This window comes from Anolis carolinensis, chromosome 1, assembly GCF_035594765.1.
Source record: "Anolis carolinensis isolate JA03-04 chromosome 1, rAnoCar3.1.pri, whole genome shotgun sequence".
NCBI lineage: Eukaryota > Metazoa > Chordata > Lepidosauria > Squamata > Dactyloidae > Anolis > Anolis carolinensis.
In genome coordinates this window covers 9,023,460-9,044,245 of record NC_085841.1, presented here as the reverse complement: position 1 = coordinate 9,044,245, position 20,786 = coordinate 9,023,460, and the positions used below count along the sequence as shown (strand labels likewise).

Below are 20,786 nucleotides of genomic sequence, written 5' to 3'. Positions count from 1 at the left end.
ACATTAATTGTGTATGATCTTTATGAAATCCCAATCCTTTCCTAAAGTCTGACCACAGATTGTTATCCTCTCGTAATGTTCAGCTGCAAAAAAGCTGCTTGATACTCCCAAAGAAGGTGGTAAAACATATTTATTGTGACAAACCTTTATGACTGTAACAAGAAACCTCTTCTCGTCTTCTTCGTGCATTGCTCCACTGATGGAGCCTATAGCCCAACAAAGAGTATTTAGGTTTTTCCAGGACCATTCAGTACCATTTACTTGATTGTGAAGCTTTTCTGTCATGATTCGTTCTGTATCTGCATAATCCAGATGGGTAAGGTAAACTAGAGGAGACAATAATTAGAGCAAATTGGTCACTGAATTCAGAAAGCCACCTCTGCTACATAAACCACAAAATAATACTTGAAAAGAGAAGTGCTAAAACAAACTAGATGAGCTGTAATTAAGAAAATATACAGCAGAAGAACATATAGTTCAATATCACAAATAGAAAGTTAAGATACATTTAATTTAATTATAGTTTAGTCTGCTTATATATCATATAAATGAATGAAAGAAAGAATACCCCACCGCTTTCTAGAATAATCCCAAGCTGAGGAACACATATTATATGCGAATGAACAATCAGAGTTCTGACAACAAAACTGTGACATTCTCATTTTTCAGTGAAGACTGTAATGTAAACACTTCCTGCAACTAAAACCCCTACTCCAAAAGCACAGTAAAGTGTTCCCTCACTTATCATGGGGGTTGCATTCCAGGACCACTCGCAATAAGTGAAAATCTGCAAAGTAGGGATGCTAGGCTTCTCCTTAGGAAGGAAGTAGAAAGAGGGAGGGAGGGAGGGAGGAAAGGAGAAAGAGGCAGGGGAATATGGTGCCGCCTCCTTCTCCTCCCGCTGCTATTTGGGCTCCTTTTCCGCCCTGCCGTCCACACCCGACTGAGACCACCGCCACTGTACATCATAATTTTTTATGATTTATAATATTATTTTAGTGTTTATTAAAAACTGCGAAATAGCAAGTCCGCAAAAAGCGAACCGTGAAGTAGTGAGGGAACACTGTACCACAAATCTGCCTTGGACTGCTTCTTTCTCCAGAGAACGGAGCATGGTTGTTATGAAAATATAAAGTTTCTTACCTAGCGTTTCCCTCATGTTCTTGTACAAATTGATAGAATCTGTATCTTTCATGAATTCTCGGACAACTTCCCCCTGGTCGTTTTCCACCACAAGCACTTCTTCTGGCTTTGCCATGCGGCTCACCATCAACAAGCGCACCTGTATTTGCGAAAACACACAAACTCAAGCAGAGATATACAAAGGATTTTCAGGCAGAGTCTCCTTATTTCACTTTTGGTAAGAGGAGACTACACTAAGCAAATCTGGGGCCCCTATGTCAAATGAATTTAGAGAGCATCAATACCAGTTTTATTAAACAGGCAGTCCCTGAATTACAAACATCCAACTTACAAATGACTAATAGTTTAGAAGGGGGTGAGACAACAGAAAGTGAGAGAAATCTACCCCTCAGAAGGAAAATTCTCTTCTGAATGAGTTATTATGGGGAAAAGGTGTCTCCACTGAAGCTTTCTCACCAATCCTTGTTTCCACAAAAAGCCATATATATTTGGCTGGAGCTACACTGGAAAAAGTACTTGTTTTGATTTACAAACAAATTCAACTTAAGAACAAACCTACAGAATCTATCATGTTCATAACCTGGGGACTACTTGTATAAGCCATCTTTTACAATGGTAGTGATCAGATAAATCCCTAAGTGTACTGAAATTCCCTTGCTGACTATAGCAATCCAAGATATACCTTTTTAAAAATAAATATAATAATAAAAAAATATGGGCAGAATCAGAAACAAGCTAAGGTTTTCCATTACCTTAGATAGTACAGGCAGATATAGTTGTCTCCTGGGTGGAACATCAAAATGCTGAGTTCCTGAAAGTAATGGAGATGCAGACGTCGAAAATGGACTCTCTCTGTATAGTTCAGCAGCAAGATGATTCCAATACTCCAGACAAATCTTAAAGATTTCTGTTTCTTCAACTTCAGACACCAACAGCATGTAATGAAGAGCCTAAAATAAATTTATACAGCAGCTTAATCATTGAAACAACATTTGAAAGGGGCAAAAATCAACATAGTGATGTGCTGAAGCACATGCAAAATTTTATAAAAACGTATCAACTTCTGGTGGAGTCTATCAATGATTTGATGACTTTCTCAGGATGAGAACAGCTCCAGAACTGCACATGGAAAAATACATTATGGAACTGTCACTCTGTCAAGAATGCCAGCTGCTAACAAAAAGAGCAGCACATGGACAGGGCAGGTATGACCAACCAGTTGGGGCAATTTATTATTCTACAGAGTAGAGTTAGAGATCTAGAATGTGTCTTAACATTCAATTTGTCTTTGCAGCCTTGTCTGTGTAATGTCTTATTTGCGCTGCAGAAAAGGAATAATGATCAAGTATGGGGCAAGCATCCAGCTGACAAAAGAACTATTAATTTGAGACACAGATTTTTCTGGATTATTACATGAACTAGTTAGTTGACTCTCATGACTGACTCAAGAGTTCTCAACTTATTCTTCTGTAATAACCATGAGTTAGGGAACAGTGACCTAAAATTGCATGCAAATAAGGAAGATAGTGTTGCCTCACACATTCAATACTGATTCAACAGTACTGCTACATTAACTGTGGCATTAGAGCAATTTCTCAGATGTGTTTGACAAATGCATCTGCTGAAACAAAATCTATGCAGTATGAACTTACTTCCATTAATGTCTCTCTGAGATTTAAGCGTTTCTCTATAAGCTGGCCATGCTCTTTTAGAAAGGTACATAGAAACAAGCTGAGGTTCTGAATAAAGTTCTGCTCATCATCTTTTCCATTGGAGTATGCAAGTCGAATATTGGTGTTCAAAGGAAGCATCTAAAAACAAATGGGACTGAAATTATCTTTTTGAATAAGAAGCCTCAATAATATCAACAATATATTTTCCTGGTATTGCACATTTGCCTGTGTGAACATTTGCCAAAAATAATACTAATTTATCCTTTAAAAGAGTTGGTAAAAGACTTTACTACTCTTATATTTCTCACAATTTTATTGAAATAAACTAGACAGAAAGCTGGAACTCAGGTTTACAATTAGGATGCAAGTAACAGTTCAAATAAGATATCCCCAGCATGCAAAACACTAATATCACAAATATTGGAGCTACAAAGCGATAACATTTAACAGGACCCACAAAAAAACACAAATATAATAGCAAAAAATAAATCCCAACTACAGTAGAGTCTCACTTATCAAACATAAACGGGCCGGCAGAATGTTGGATAAGCGAATATGTTGGATAATAAGGAGACATTAAGGAAAAGCCTATTAAACACCAAATTAGGTTATGATTTTACAAATTAAGCACCAAAACATCATGTTATACAACAAATTTGACAGAAAAAGTAGTTCAATATGCAGTAATGCTATGTAGTAATTACTGTATTTACGAATTTAGCACCAAAACATCACGATGTATTGAAAACATTGACTACAAAAATGCATTGGATAATCCAGAACATTGGATAAGCAAGTGTTGGATAAGTGAGACTCTACTGTACTTTAAAGATTCCAGAACTTTAAGGAGATGCTGCCTGAACACTGAACCATCTGAGATGAACCAACCAGTTCATATTAGAAGTCACATTCATATAAGTCACATTCGTTGGCTACCTACTCTTATCTAGCTTGGAAGGTGAATAAAATAAACTTGTGAAAAACTATTTCAGAAAAGACATCAACAGCTTATTCAGTGAGGGCAGAAGAACTAGAAAGGAAGATGAAACTAGATATCCATTTGGAAATCAGAAGACTCAACAGAAGAATCAAAGTTACCTGTTTCAGCTGCATCATGGTCAAGGTAAAGAGTGTGACGAATTGTTCCTCATACTGACTTACACTGACACCAGCAATTTCTGTGAGGCACTTCAAGGAGACGTTTCGGAACATAGGGACATTTAAAAACTGCGGAAGGAGAAAATCAGTGAGTTACATTAGAAAAGGCCCACAACTTAGCTTCAGCCAAAATCTCATTTTTCTTCTCAAGTCTTTTCTTACTTAGTACAGGGTAAAATACTCACTTTGTATATTAGTGTGCTGATTAGCTTGGTCTCAAAAATATAGCCCAGTGGAATCCAGTTGAGGAATCGAAGCAAAGTTTCCAATGTAGCATGGACCAGTGGAGCATTTTGTGAGTTTTCCTGTAAATCAAACTATATGTAAGCACTTTGGCATTTATAATTAACTGAAAACTTTGTAAAGAAGATTATATCACGACAAGACTCACCATCACAAATTGACACAACTGAAATATCTGTGAGAACTCATTGCACATGCTAGAAGAAAAAAAGAGGGGGGGGGAGGAAAGGAGAGAAATGAAAATTCAGCCTCTACCATAATTACTGTATATCATGCAATTACTAAAACATCTGTATATTGCTCTAAAGCAGGGGTCCCCAAACTAAGGTCCGGGGGCCAGATGTGGCCCTCCAAGGTCATTTACCTGGCCCCGCCCTCAGTTTTATAATAAAATATTTTTATATCATTTTAAATAATATAAGATATTGTATATACATATAATATTGATAATAATATTATAATGTTATACAATATACTAATAATAATACCATATAATAATATTAATTATATGTTATATATTACATATAATATTACAGTATAGTGGTATAATTCAATATAGTAATATATAATGCTAATATTGTGCTATGCTAATAATATATTGTATGTACATACAGCTGCTCTGAGTCCCCTTCGGGGTGAGAAGGGTGGGATATAAATGTAGTAAATAAATAAATAATTTTAGACTTAGGCTCGCCCAAAGTCTGAAATGACTTGAAGGCACACAACAACAACAATCCTAATTAACTTGACTATCTCATTGGCCAGAAGCAGGCCCACATTTCCCATTGAAATCCTGATAGGTTTATGTTGGTTACAATTGTTTTCATTTTTAAATATTGTATTGTTCTTTCATTGTTGTTGCTGTTTTGCACTACAAATAAGACTTGTGCAGTGTGCATAGGAATTTGTTCGTTTTTTTTCTCTCAAATGATAATTCGGCCCCTCCACAGTCTGAAGGGTTGTGGACCGGCCCTCTGCTTTACAAGTTTGAGGACCCCTGCTCTAAAGCAAGCTTGGACAATTCATGACCAACATGTTGCATTTGACTCTGTTGCTGAGCTCAATACCAACACATTTTCAGGAAGTGTTTCAGGAAGCTAACACCACATTTTAAAGGCAGGATTGTGTCCCTGATAGTACAGTTCCACTGTCAAATAAGGTGTGTACTTCCATGTCTTGTTTAAAGAAAACTTACTTTTTAGAGTAGTTCAGGCCAATATTAACAAATGACAAAGTACTAGTTCACACCAAAGTAGAGATGCTTACCATATACACATTATTCACTAATTTTTTGTTTTCTAAGTACAACTTTATAAATGCTTCTTTCCCTATAACATGGGCAATATATATCTGCATGTATGTATGCTTCGGTTGAAACAAAGTGTCCTACAAATAACATCCAAATGTGTTATTTTTCGTTATTCCATTTTGAGCATCCCTTTTCTATGGGAGTAAGATACCTGAAGTTTCTTACAGCCGAGATTTCCAGGTCCCTGAGATCAACTCGACTTCTGCATTTCCTAAATTGTTTTTCAAGGTAGCGTACAGTATAGCGCTAATCTACAAGTCACCAAAGAGTAAAGACTGAAACTAGGCAAATGTAAGCGAGATGGTATCAGTGATCAGAACTTAGAAGCACAACAGTTCATTTTTATGTAGTTTATATGAGAATATCACTTACCTGTCTTTCAAGTGTTTGGCTTTCACTTGCGTTATCTGCCCACTGGAAAAGTCAAAAACTTCTTCACTTAGCAGCTTAAGAATTACCATGTTGTTTTGGCAAAGGCTCTCACTTGTCCTGCTGGCCCCAACTATGTCACTGATGAATGTTGGCCAATGTTTTGGCCATTCTTGCTTTAGTATCTGTAAAACATGAAAATCACAGGTAGCACAGTATTAGCTTTCGTAACACTCAATTTTTGTAGTATTTTGAAAGACCAGGAATGTAACTTACCTGGACAAGAATCATATTTAACTTCCCAATGTATACCTTCTCTTTCTGAAGGGAAAAAGAGAGGGAGAATTAAGGATTGTTTTTAGTTTATCTCTCTCTCTCTCTCTCTCTCTCTCTCACACACACACACACACACAAACTACTTTAAAATTCCACTGTACCAAAAAAAATCTCACTCACTTCAACACATGTTGGATCAGATGAAGTCTTGATAATTAAGCCAACAACATATTTTTTGATACCTAGAAAACATCGAAGAATAATTACTTATAAAAACTATAAACTGGACATTAAAGACAACAATTGTAGCAACATTCAGATTAGATATTTCATCACACATCCTATAATAATAATAATAATAATAACTTTATGTTTATATCCCGCTCCCAGGGGGACTCATGGTGGATCACATGGGGACAAGCTCGATATTAACACACATTAAAACAATCTTAAATTAAAACCAATATAAATAAACAATAAAACCATATAAACAGTATAAAACATAAAGATATGAGTGAAACTTAATGGAACTCCCTAAAACAGCAAGACTAGCTCATTAAATATGTAAATAATTTAAGTGGCTTTGAGTAGCTCACAGAAGTATTTCCTGGGCATAAGAAAGGTGTTTTAGATCCTGCACAAGGAGAATGGTAAGATATACAGTGTTCCCTCACTTATTGCTGGGGTTAGGTTCCAGGTCCACCCGCAATAAGTGAAAATCCGCAAAGTAGGGACACTATATTTATTTTAATATTTATACATTATTTTAGTAGTTCTACACTATTTTAAGTCTTTATCAACCAATCGTGTCTTGATAAATTGCCTCCTTCTCCTCCCGTTGCCGCTTGGGCTCCTTTTCTCTCCCTTTGGCTTCTCTTTCCTCCCTTACTTAGGCAGTAAATTGTAATTTTTTATGATTAATAATAGTCTTTTAGAGTTTATTGAAAAACCGCAAAACAGCGAATCTGCGAAAAGTGAACCGCAAAGTAGTGAGGGAACACTATAAACTGAATAAATAAGAAAATCCAAAATATTGTTTGGCGTGATTAGTCCTTTCTAACCAACAACCCTCATGGCTGGATAAGACAGTAAGCACAAGCTGTGGCTTATTTTTCTCTTGTACAATATTGCCCCTGAGATATAAGGTAGTAGATTCTGCTATATGAATCTGTTACCTTTTGAGGTATAAAATGCAGCACAACAGATCCTGCACTGTATCATCATTAGACTGGCATGTCACAACGGGTCCTTGGCCTGGAGAAATGCTACTTTATACCCACCACTGAGTCTGCTTGGATTATATTTTATGCTTTCCAAATACATGCATTCCTAAAGTTATGAATCATTATAATAATTTACTAAGCATGAAGTCTCATCCCATAGATGATGAAGTCTCATCCCATAAGGAAAAAAAATGCAAACTGAAAAGAGGAATATAAAAAATAGATTTTGCAAAATGCAATATTGCTTCAAGACCAACAAATAATTCAAAAAAAAAAATCTTAAGTAGGAAACTGTCCAAGAAAAGTGCAGTTTGCTGGATGACAATGAAGTTAAGGGACTACTAAGTGAGACAGGGAAGGTGAATATCTTTTTTTGATGTCTCTTGACTGAAAACATAGGGCAGATATGTAAGTCTGAATTAATATTTTCAAAACAGGAGTCAAAGGAACTGAGAAAAACAGTAACAACTAGGCATCAAGATCTTATTTAAAGACAGAAGAATAGTTGCTGGGTCTTGAACCAGGCACCCAAATGCTGGATCCTAGCCCACCCACACACACACTTCCTTGCTTTTTACCTATTTTAAATTTTAAAAAACTTCATTTGTGAAAAAAGGAAATGGTAGCAACATTTATTTCTTATCCCCTGTACCTATGAATTGAGGTGGAGAACAACATATTAAAATAAAGCAATAGACACATAACAGAAAAAGCACTAATGAAACCATGTAATCAATTAAAAGAGAATAACAGTTTAAAAAGCATGCACATGCTTTTTTACATTCATAATGTAAAAAACTATCTGAATAGGTCTTGCCAGAAGAGTTTGGTCTTTAATGTGGTTTTAAATGCAGACAGGGTATCCAATTGTCGTGGGTTTTTTTTTTTGCCAGTTTATTCCACAATTTGGGGACAGCTGATGAAATAATCACATGGTTAACAGTTCCCAGCCTGGTCTTGGGTGACTGAAGTAAATGTCTTCCAGATGACCTGAGTGTACTGGGAAGATTACATGGGAGAAGGCAATCTGGTAGATAACTTGTATTCAAACCATGTAAGGCTTTAAATATGAGAATTGGCAGCCAGTGGAATAATTTTAATATAGGTGCAACATGCAGTAACCAATCTAGCTTCCATGTTCTGTCATAATTAAAGTTTTTGAACTTGGCACAGAAGTAGCTCAGTCCAACATACATTGAATTGCAGAAGTCCAGCTGAGGTTACCAGTAAATGCACTAAATCTCTAAGTTGTCCAGCTCTATGAAGGGGCACAGCTGGCATAGCAGCTGAAGCTAGTAGTTAGTATTCCCGACTATGGGCTGTCACTTGAAGCAATGGATCCAGAAGCAACTCCAAGCTATGAATAAGGTCTCTCAGGGGGAGTGTAATCCCATCAATGACTGGTTGACAAACTTCCAAGTCCAGGTTAGGAGCCTTCATAGTAAGTTCCTCCATCTTTTCTGGATTGGGTTTGTGCCCCCCTCAGCCTATAACCTCAATGCAATGCAATGTGTGTTGGGGCTACACTATTTTTGAAGGCATGGAGAAGTGTACCAAGAACACCCTGTCCTATGCCTCCAGATGATCTCTCCTGAGCATTGGGGATAGAATAATACTTTGTGGTATGCTATATAACATTTTTGGGGGAATGGCTATCTCTGGGTGCAATCCATCTGGAACCTACTTAAAACATAGAACTGAAAGCACTGAAGAACAGTGTCCCCGATTACCAAAGCCCTCGGGTAATCTAGAAGGACACCAGTTAATAGAATTTGAATACATCTGAGAGGTCTAAAAACACTAACAGCGGCACATTCCCCCTGCTAATGCTCAGGCAAAAATTATCCATAAACAATATAACTTGTATATCTAAGAGCAAGAAAAAAAGTTTTTAGAAAATACTTCTGAATTAAAGTAGAAAAGTATATAACTTCAAGAAGGTTGATACTATATATACTTTAATATCCTGTAAATCCTATGTGAACGATAATTATAATAAATATTTACATGTATATTACTAATCTACTAACAAAAGATGTGTATATAGTTGACTGCCATCTAGAGTAGAATAGACAGAATTTGAATTACATAAAATAAGGAGAAGGAATACTATGCAGAGTTCGAAAAGGAGAAAAGAAAAGAAGGGACAATATAAGAAGATAAAAGAAATCAACATGGATCCTGAAGGATAATGGATAATGATACTCCCTTTCCCTCTTTATCTTTGATGATACAATAGACTCATGTGTAGTACTATTTAACTAACATGGCTCCGTAACTTACATAATAGATCCTGTGATGTTTCCCATCTTTCCCTTCTTTTTGCCCTTTTTAATTGTTTGACTTAATGTTTTCCTCTTTTAAAAACAAAACAAAAAACAAAACAAAATAAAAACTTATTTGCACATAAAAGCTACCATAGAAGTCTCAATTCCATATTCTACTCTGAAGCACAGGATGATAGGACACACTTGCTAAAATCCACTATCATTGATTCACAAATGAAAATGGAAATACTGTATCTATTTCCCTCTTCCCCCCCCCCTTTCATATTTGCACAATGGGTTCAATCTGCAGGACCAGATGAATTACATCACAGATTATGATTGAAGGAAATTGCTGACATACCTGCAGAACCACTTGCCATCATTTTTTAAAAAATCTCAGAAAACTGGTGAGGACTGGAGAAGAGCAAACATAGTTCCACTTTTTAAAAAAAGGTGATCCAAAAACCTACAGGCCAATCAATTTGACCTCAATGCCAGGAAATGAATTTTGTCTGATTATACAGATGTTTGTTTTTTGATGACAATGCAGTAAATAGTAGGAGTCAGTCTGGGTTTTTTTTTAAAAAAAAAACTGCCAAACTAACATCCTTTTTTCTTATTGTAGAATATAGATGTGGAAAGGACCCCAGGGGCTCTCCAGTCCCACACTATTTTGCCATGCAGGAATACATAACACCCCTGACAGTATGTTTAAAGGGTTTCAAAGGAGACTCCACCAAACTCCAAGGCAGTGTATTCCACTGTGAGAAACCTCCTACCACCACAAAGTTCTTCTCAATTTTATGTGGAATCTCTTTTTCTGTAGTTTAAATCCAGTTTCATTATCTGGTGTGTGAAGCAGCAGAAAACAAACTCATTCCCTCTTCAATATGATAATCTGTCAATATGGCTATTAAGTCACCTGTAAAGTTCCTCTTTGCCAGGCTAAACATCCACAGCTACCTAAGCTGGTTGTGATAGGGTTTGGCTTCCAAACCTGTGATCATTTTAGTTGCCCTTTCATTACTTATACAAGAAGATTTCGGTAACCATTTCAATGAAGTGCATACCAACCTTAAAATTACAAGTTAAATATGCCATCTGGAAGTGAGGTGTGTTGTAAAAATTAAGTATGCCTGAGTCTGATTAAAAGATCTTGATTTTCATACAGCTAAAATTATTCTATGAAATACAACTAAATAATCACTTATTTTTCAAGGGTAACTTTAAGTAAAACTTGAGGGAGAAGAGTGAGCTTCATATGCCCAATTGCAGGCACAATATGACTTTTTTAAAAGGCATGTTGTGTCACTAATTCCCAACCTTATGATACCAGGGGAAGTAATTACGGGTGCCATCAGCATTCTGCCAACACTCAGCAGTATTTCTCCTTGGTGTCAATCATCTAGGGGCACACAAGTGGTGGACCAGTGCCAGTGACCTGTAATGAAGTGGATGAGGGCCAATGACTGAAACTAGATCCTCGTAAGATGGATGCTGATCCATGTTGAATGAGGCTGCTCTCCTCCTGCAGAATCAAGAATGTAGCTCAGGAGTATTTTCGGATCCATACTCACTGCTGGAACCAGAGCTAAACTCTACGGCTCAGTGTGCAGAGGGCTAGTTTTATCTGGCCTGCCAGTTATCGCCTCTTGCAGACAGGAGTAATTGGAAGACATAGTAGTTCACGCACTTGTAACTTCCCAATTAGACTACTGCAATGGACTGCATGAAGGATTACCCTTGAAGATGATATGGAATTTCTATTTAATGCAAAACATAGCAGCTGAACTACTGATCGGAACATCTTAGAGAAATATGATACCCAGCTCTAAATGATTGCCTGCGAAAGCAATTCAAAACTGAATTAGAAAGCACAAATGATGACATGTAGTGCTGTAAATAGTCTGGGATCTCCATATTTGAAATGGTTTGGGATTTCCCTGTATACAGTGAAGGGACCCTCTTCCATGTCCACCAATATAAGGGATTCTTTTTGCAAGCACGTGGGAGGGGATCTTTGCTTCACATACTGGTTATGGAATGCCTTCCCCACAGGCTAACTGATAATGATGCTTGACTTCACTCCACAATCAAGTGAAAACATCTCTTTTATCAGAATTCTTATGGTCTACTAATATTATCTCAAGCTGTAATAAGCTATTTTAAATTTGTCTTAATTTTAAAAACCGTTTAGTGCAATTTTCAGATGTTTTAAATTATTATTGTGAAAGATACAAAAGTACTTTATCATATATGGTGGACATATAACAAAGGAAAATAATATTGGAGATTGATACAAAATTTGTTACAAGAGATATTTAAAATCAAGATTATAATTAGATTCAGCATTATTTTTACTGGACTTCCAAACAAATAAACAAAAAACATGCATTTAAAGACAGTACAGTATATGATTACTGCAGTAAGGCTACCCCAAAAATGGATTTTCCCTGGCTGGGAAAATCACAACCTGGTTTTCCATAGGACTGGTGAGCAATTTGGAAATTTGCATCAGTATTTTTTAATTGAGAAAAGCAACAAACACAGACCTACAGGCCCACAAAGACTATATCTGACTTAGAACAAGGCAATGTGAGTAGAGCCACTGGGGAAATAACCTGTGTTTCACTGGTGGGGTTTGCTGTAATCCCACGGTCGAATTAAGGCAACCTCATAAACTTATTTATCCTTTTCACTTCAACAAAGTGGTTATGATCTACGTTTAGGACCTCTAACTATAGACGAGAAAGGAAGGATAGTCTGTATGTAAGCAACATCACATTGTCTATTAATCATTTATCAGTAGTATGCTAAGAGCATTGGCTCTAATCTTTTCAACAAAAGAATGAGAAAGGTTGCCAGCATGGTAAATATGATAGCCTAGAAATAACTCTAACCAATCCCTTTGTCCTCTTTTTAGTGAAGCTGTTCTCTTGTTTTCAACTACACCACTTTAGGAATTAGGTCTCTTTTTCAAAAGCTCAATAAAACATTAAAAGCTGGATGTCACTCAGCTCAAATAGTTTATTAAAGGTAATACTTTTGACAAAAATGCACCCTCTTAGGAATTTATGTGGCCAATTTCACTCCTAACTCAAAAGAGAGGTGTCAGTATATTCATTCACCCATGAAGATACTTAGGGCATGCATCCTACCTACTTGTTTTAAATAGAGGGCAAAAAGATGACAGCAATGACAACATGAAGTTTGAAGTAGTATATTCAAATCTGCAGCAACTGTCCTTTTATGCTCTACTGAATTTTCTGTTCTCTTTAGCTTACCAGCCAACACATAACTTTTATGTATAATGACAAGAGTTAAATAATGTCCACAGTCAGTTCTTGCACCAGCTAGCCAGAGTTAACATCACACTCTATGTCTACCATTTCAGTCTGCCAAAGATTTCCAACTTGAAGCTTCAATTAGATAAACATCAAATTAAGTACCTAAAGTTCACACCCAGGACAATGAGCCATGCGTAGTAGAGGAAAAGCATCTCTCAGGATGGAACTTAAGATAGCCTTACATTACACCCTCTCTCACAATTCATTTTTTCTCAGCAGTGTCTTATTATGGAATAGTTTAGAAATGTGCAATCACCAACTCTATCAGTATTCTTAAAGCAAAACACTTCATTTCTAAACAAGATTATTCAATTCACTCTAATTCAAGAGTTATGTATGGATCAAAGTTGACCCTTAGCTTAGGCTTCCAGTGTCACCAAAACATACAATTCCATTTTACTGAGGTTTGCTTTTATACATTGATGCAGTTCTCAAAGCATCAAATCTTAGTATCACCATTGGATATTCCTTTGCAAGAAAGGGGATAGGGAGCACAGAATTACAATTCAGTGGCCAAAAGTATTGCTTTAAACATGGAGCTACATCTTATCCATCATATCATCAGTACAAGTAGCAACAAATGAAAAAAGGTGAAGAGAGGAGATTGTTAAATGAATTTTTATTAAGACTGTATCAGAACACAAGTTTGAAACATATCCTTTGTTAATAATTAGAAATCAGATCAAATATTTGAATCTTATAGCACTTGTTCTGTGTGAAGTAACATCTAGAATACAGGTAAGACATGTCTTTAGAAATTTCAACTGTACCAGGAGACATCAAAGAACACAACATAGTACCATCAACGAACACAGACAGTTTTATTAGAAAGGTAACAAGAAACAAGTATCTACCTTCACACTGGTTTCTTGGAAGAATTTTCCATCTTGTTTTTATCACATTTTCCAAGATCTGCAGGCCATAATACTGAAAATTGGAGAAATGAAGTATGTGAATATGCTGGATGACTAACAGTAGCATTCAGGATTCTCATTCGAGCTGACATCATTGACACTTAATATCTAAGATTAAGTTGGTTAAACACAAAACTATTCACCCATTCACTGAGTTTCTCCCATGCATTTTTTCCTCATTTTATTCTTTGCTATTCTAAAACTTCTGCTGTTTGATCATGGTCACACCAGAAGGGGAAAGAAAAATGTTTTGGAGAGCCAAATGAATTTATCTGTAAGGGGAAAAATAGCAGTCACCAAAAATGCAAAATGTACATGACTGCTCATAAGGTCAAATATACAAATGAGTTTAGCTACTTGGATGTATATGGCTTTCTGGCTGGAATAGTTTAGGATGGGGACTTAACATTACAACCTCTAAAACTTTCTGGAAAATGTATAGGCTAAACTTTTCTGATATGTTCAATTTAAAGAACAGGAAGACAACTCGGGTTTATTTTAAGGTACAATAGTCTGTCCCATAAAGCAGATATATCTAGCCTTTCAAGATTAAAGTTTGTGCTCAAATCAAAAGTTCGCCAATCCCATATATACCATGAACTTGTTTTACCTTTCTGGCAAGCCGGCCAAGACATGGTTCAAAACAATGTATTTTGTAGGAAATCTTAAACACTCTTCAACCCATTTTATTCCTTTTATCTCCTCAACTTACAAGATGTCCAATATGGCATCCATAATAGTATGTATAAAATTAATGACATAATTAAAAGCAAGAACTCAACAAATGAGTAAAATGGGCAAAAGATGTATAGCATTCCCTTTAGAAAGAAACTGTGAAAAGACAAGAGGAGGCAATACCTGAAAGGCAAAACTGTGTTTGAGTGATAAGATGATTGGTCAAGATTTGGTTGAAAATAAAAATCCTCTTTCAAGACTGTTAGTGTCTATACAGAGTAGAGTAACTAGAATTTCAGCCAAAGGGATCATGTAAGCCTCATTTTGAATAAGCAGCACAATGTAGACTGTCCCAAACTACATTGTACTCTTTTTGAGACTCATTTTAGTTTGTTATATTTTCCTTCTACTTTGCTTTGAATGTTCAGTCTCTTTTGAATTCTAAAACTGAACAGAATCATGTACATTCAAGGAAGGCATCTCTGGTGAGTCTACTGTGTCCCTAAGAAAAACGTTTTCAGCTAGAAGTTGCAACCTCAACAAGTTATAGGTGAAAGGTGGGAGAGACTATCATTTGTAGCTGTTTACTTATTGTTTGTTCAGCAGGTCTCTCACTGCTAAAGTAAAGAGCTATGCTTAAAACTGAACAGCAGGCTTCCTCCTCAGCAATGGGAACCAGTGCCAAAGAAACAGCAAGCAAAGCCCTGGCAATGTGCAGTTTTCTTCTCTCTTCCCCAACCCCCAAATGCACATAACTTCTTTGTTTTGTGGCCTAAATCTCAAGTGAACAAACATTTCTACTGAACACTGGTGGCATTCATGAAGCTGCTCTGAATAGGTTCCCAAGTTGTTCAGCAGCAATCAGACCAGTGTGTATACCACATCTGCGGAGCAGTATGGTCATGACAAGATTTCACATCCAGAACATCCACTAATCAACATTATGGTGTCATACACAAGTCACTGCAAGAGCCCTCCTTGTCCTAAAATTAGTTCCATTTGGGTCTGATCTGGCTTCTAGAATGGGTTTACATCACTGGAGAGGATATCCATCAGTACATCTAAGAGGCACTCTAGCAATTTCAGGAACAACACATTCTCAGACACACTTGGGCTGAAAGGGAAGAAAAGAGCTTGGAACTACAACTAGCTTATTCTCAACCTAAAAAAACTAAACTGAAGGGGAGGTTTATATTCCTCTTGCCAACTATTATAGAAAGTTATTTGAAAAATAAGAGATGGACGTGTGTGATTTAAGTTTCCTGTGGACATGTGCTGATACTGTTCACTAGTGCATTTTCTTTGTCTCATATTGTTTGTGTATCACCTTCTTATTCTTTTTCAACTTTATTAATAAGGCAAGGGATTAAGAAAAGGAACAACAAATATAATGGCCTGTAACCAATTCAGTTCTAAGTCCTCCTGATACAGTATTATCTACCATGACTGCTAGGGGTCCATATGGACTCAAATATGTAGTTAATTTCAAATCATGGTTATCCAGGATAATTTCAACTGCAGATACGAGAGTGTGGAATCCAATACAAGTAGACTTGGTTACACACTAAGACTCCACCATTTCTCTTCCCACCATCACTGTCTTTTTCTGCAAACCCAAAATCTCATTCAAGAGTTCCCAACCTTCTGGAGTGGACATCAAGGGTACAATGAAGTGGGCAGGGTATTAGCCTTCAACCTGTTTCACTAACCCATACCATTCTGTCTAAGGGAGAGATTCATGGAATAGCTCGCTGAACTCTGACTTGGCAAAGTCATGCACACTAACCTATAGTTCCTTTCCTCACAGCCACCCATTAACCAAATAAAATACTCTACACTTAAATTAGGATTCAGTGATACATGCACTGACCCTTCCATCTTCTTCCTCTCTGTGCAGCATGAGGAATAATTTGCTTCTCTCTTCTATGAGGAAAATACACACACATAACACACATAACACACCTAACACAGAAGGGAAGGAAAATAATCAAGTGACACTGTGACCATTTTTTCTGCTTGCTAGCATGTTAAGAAAGCTTTCTTTCATTATTATCTAAAATTAATATGTGTATACAGCAAAGATTCAAAGTCTGATAGTCTTGTGAAGAGATGTCAAGACATATTTCCAAAACTTTGTGTATATAAATGATCAAAGACTTTATATAGCGTTGCCTTGTGCAAGAGATGTATGCTTATCTCTATTTTGCATGTTTTTCAGGTCTCAAAATTATATGTAGGATATAATCATACTACAAAAGATGGGACAGAAACAGCCAATTACTGATACAATGATCCCTGTGGCAGAAATTATTATGGGACATTTATTCTATGTACCACACCCATTCCCTCCCACCACCCAAGAAACCAAAACAAGGAAAAAAGCAATTGATGAACAGAATTCAGTTAAAGGGAATCAAAAGGGTAGACCTTGTGGAGGCCTGCCGTCAAAGCCTAGCTGTGTCAGTTGCACAGGAAGACACCCCTTTTCTTCCTATTACAAGCAATCAACATAATGGAACATTATGATTAATATCAGGTAGTGTTAACAGCTTTAAGAAAAAAAATGACTGCATAAAAGCCAAATGTCATAGTGCATAAATTTAGCACCAAATCATTTGCAATTTATGTAAAGTGAAGAATTCTTTACCTGTTGCTTTCTTTCTGTTCCTCTAATCATCTCATTTTTCACAAGACAAATTTGAGTTTTAAAAAATACTGTTGATAAATCAACTTAAACATTAGTAATGTCTGTGAGTATAAAAAGCAAAGTTTACCAGGCAAGCAAACAGGCAAACATGGTTACTTAAATTTAGTACTTTGAGGAAGTTCTTAACTTTGTTCTAAATTTACAAAGCCTTCTTTTTAAAAAAAATATTAAAAGACTTCCATAACTGCCATCCAAATTCTGCAGAACCTCAGTGGAGCATGGCTATATGCTACTATTTACAAGGTATGCCAAAGTGTGTGTATGTTCAAAGAATGTGGCCATGCACAATTTTCAATGGTATGATAACCACTTTCACATGTTCTACAACTTGCAATTAACCCCTCAGAAGTTGTACAGCAGAAACATTACTGCAAAAGGCTGAACAATCTCTGCTTTATCTAATACCTATCCTAATTATATGACTTTATTAACTGTACTGCACACAAGTACAGACTGTATCCAAATGAAGAAAGTGTCTGGGGTGCCTAGCCTGATTTAAACTGTACAGAATACCAGTCTTTCAAAAACATTGAGGAACTTATTTGGTCCTCAGTTATGTGTACTGGCTCTCATTAACCTAAATGAAAGCCATACACTTTAGCTAAAGACATGATATTGCTACAAAATTTCATAATACTCAAATCTGTTCATATTACAACCAGAATTTTTTTCACAAATCCCAAGTGACCCACAATTTTACCAAAAAAAGGTGAAAATCTCATGGAAACACTATGTGATAGTATAGAGTCAGACTAAAGGAATCTGAAAATAAACAAAACGTTAAAACAAATGCTAAATCTAAAATTGGAGATACCTTCCTCAAAGCCTGAGTGGAAGAAAAGCAGAATTCGGTTAAACATCATGTACTCACTTTGGTGTTCATGTTCTGTGAGAACTCCAGTATAGTATCAACTCTTGTCCATGCATCAGGGTGTTCCTTTAAGTGAGTCAAAACCTCCTGTGCCATCCTTTGCTACATTAGGGGAAATAAAAAATGAACAGCTATCAAAATAGCTTTTACGAAGAGGATTGCAATAACTTTTCCCTTTTTGAGATAGCAAAGGCCCATTCACTGGAAATAAATAGATGCATACTTTCCTCAACCCTTTCTGCCCAAAAGTTTATTTGCAGAGCTTAAAAGAATACCTTTAAAAGAGAACACAAGTTTCACTGTCAGTTACCCATCTGGATGAGCTTCCTATGTAGTAACTTAAGCAGAAATCACATAAAACTTCTTCTGGAGGTGATTAATTTAGCGGCTTATTTGCATCAGATGCAGCTGAATAACCCCAGCCGCAGCACTTGGTAACAACTTGCAGCAAAATGTGCCCAACAGAAAGAGTGAAGGCCAAAGCAATGAATCACGTAGGGACACAGTGGGCAGCCTGCGCTGCAGATGGCATTTTGGGCACGCAAGAGTCTTTAATTATTAAATGTTTCTGTCTTACAGTGCAACAATTATTATCTCATGGTCCACTAGTGCACCCTGCCACATAGTCTGAGAAATACTGGTTTAGTAAACAAGTGCACTTTTGATGATGGATAAAATTTAGTGTCTTTATCATGGGTTCTTCAGTTAGGATACAAGTAAGATGAGGACTCACTAGCTAATATTTCAAAACTCCATGCTCTGAGCTACTTGTTTTTAAGATATGAAAAGCACAGATATATTTCCCAAGTGTTTATTTAACCCACATAGTAACAAAGACCCTGTATCAAGAAATTGCATACTTTTAGAAAACATGTATACAAAAATTGCAATATCTTTATATGCAAGAAATACACAACATCGTTATTTAAGAACAGCATACAAATTAAAGTCTAGCTTTTCTGAAACCTGATAAACATCAATAAATAGAGACATCTGGCAAATACATAAACTTTGGTATATTCAGACTGCACTAGTATCACTGTACTTTTTAGAGATCCAATAAGAAAAGTTAGATGGAAAGAAAGCCATTGTATTCAAGAATTTTGATCAATTTCCAAGTCATGATGCAACTAGGCAAGAACCCCACTACAGCACATTGCTGTCAGAAAATACATGAGGAATGGAATCAAAATGTGCTAGGTGGGGAAATTGTACAACCAATTATGGGCATTGAATGTTTGCCCTATGTGTGTTATAATGTGATCCGCCCTGAGTCCCCTTCGGGGTGAGAAGGACGGAATATAAATACTGTAAATAAATAAATAAATAAATACAACCATAACCTCGATAACTAGCAAATATTGACTGGGGGAAAATGCTTTTGTAGCATACATCATTCCCAAAAATATATAATGGGTACAAAGCCACCACACTTTTTACTTTAAGTTATAGTTATAACTAAATCCATTTGCAATTCTGTTTTCATTAAGAAACCCCCATACAAAGATCAGAACTAATTTGACACGTGATGAAATGGGACAGAGTAAGTGTTCAGTCCATTGATGTCCACAGTAATTTTCTTTTCCCTCCTTACCCTATGATATATCAAACTAGACTGCAAATGAGGGCAATGGAGAAAAGACAACAATGGTTTTACACACGGAAACAGGAAAAAACACCACTATGAAGACAAGGATGCGTCAAAGGAGAGACAGTATGCAAATACAGTGAGAATTAATGATTGGACTGTGGTAGTTTTGAAAAGTCTCCATTTAGTTATATGTAGCATCATGAAATCAGTTCTGAAGGGGGATGCAGACAGCAAAAGGTCTCTATAATTGAGTGTTCTGACTAAAGGAGGAGTGTTCAATAAAGTTTACACAAATTATCCTATTTATTTTTCTGCTACTGGCATGGGTATCAGATCAGAGCTTTTATCTTTCTATTATTGGTATGTACATCAGGTCAGAGACCAATGAAGCATTTTTCAGAATAACTCATGTATGTCTGTTCAGTTAAGACTGTCCAAGCAATGCTTCACTGCTGCTTCACCAGTGTACAGGGCCATTAAGAGAAGATACAATTTATTCTTTATTGCTAAATCTCTGGCACAATCACATCACATGTTGCTGATTTCCAAATACTCTACCTGGGCTCCTTCTCCATGATATAGGCAGTTCACCACATTATCCAACAGATTTATATCCAACTTCTGGTTGAAATCCAGCAGCTGCCGTGCTGCATGGTCTGCTAACATTGTCATAATTGCTGGCATAGATTACTGAAATGTTAAAGAGAGAAATGAAGTTAAAAAGGGGAGAAATGAAGTTTAAAATTCAATTAAATACAAAATTCAAAATCCCCTCCAAATGGTTTCAGGACCATTTCAATGCTTTTACAAATAATGTTTGTCATAGCAAATTCTTAAACACTATAAATGAATAGCTTGGTTAGAGTCCAGTCTCTTTGTAAAAGATTGATATTGTTCAAGTCAGGAAACAAATGTCCAACGAAGTATTTGACAAAGATAGTTACAACCCATTCAACAGTACATGTGAAAAAGATCTTGAGAGTCTTGTGCACAACAAGCTGAACATGAGCCAATAATGTG

At 36.4% G+C, this 20,786-nt stretch overlaps 1 protein-coding gene across 7 annotated transcripts in view; it reads right to left on the bottom strand.

Annotated features, from left to right (window-relative positions):
- Positions 1-20,786, bottom strand: part of xpo1 (exportin 1) — a 42,796-nt gene that overhangs the window by 11,861 nt on the left and 10,149 nt on the right. For 5 of the 7 annotated variants that reach the window (XM_062970089.1, XM_016997568.2, XM_062970093.1 and 2 more), the window contains 13 exons: positions 20,325-20,456; positions 18,176-18,277; positions 13,863-13,935; positions 6,352-6,413; positions 6,172-6,216; positions 5,899-6,080; positions 4,366-4,414; positions 4,160-4,279; positions 3,915-4,043; positions 2,796-2,954; positions 1,896-2,093; positions 1,144-1,282; positions 145-326 (listed from right to left, as the gene is read on the bottom strand). In XM_062970089.1, the coding sequence (XP_062826159.1) occupies positions 145-326; positions 1,144-1,282; positions 1,896-2,093; positions 2,796-2,954; positions 3,915-4,043; positions 4,160-4,279; positions 4,366-4,414; positions 5,899-6,080; positions 6,172-6,216; positions 6,352-6,413; positions 13,863-13,935; positions 18,176-18,277; positions 20,325-20,450 (1,566 nt within the window). In that variant the 5' untranslated portion in view covers positions 20,451-20,456. Of the gene's footprint in view, positions 1-144; positions 327-1,143; positions 1,283-1,895; positions 2,094-2,795; positions 2,955-3,914; positions 4,044-4,159; positions 4,280-4,365; positions 4,415-5,898; positions 6,081-6,171; positions 6,217-6,351; positions 6,414-13,862; positions 13,936-16,467; positions 16,970-17,024; positions 17,089-18,175; positions 18,278-20,324; positions 20,457-20,786 lie in introns of those variants that run through there. The other 2 variants (XM_062970103.1, XM_062970098.1) reach the window with 2 other exon arrangements.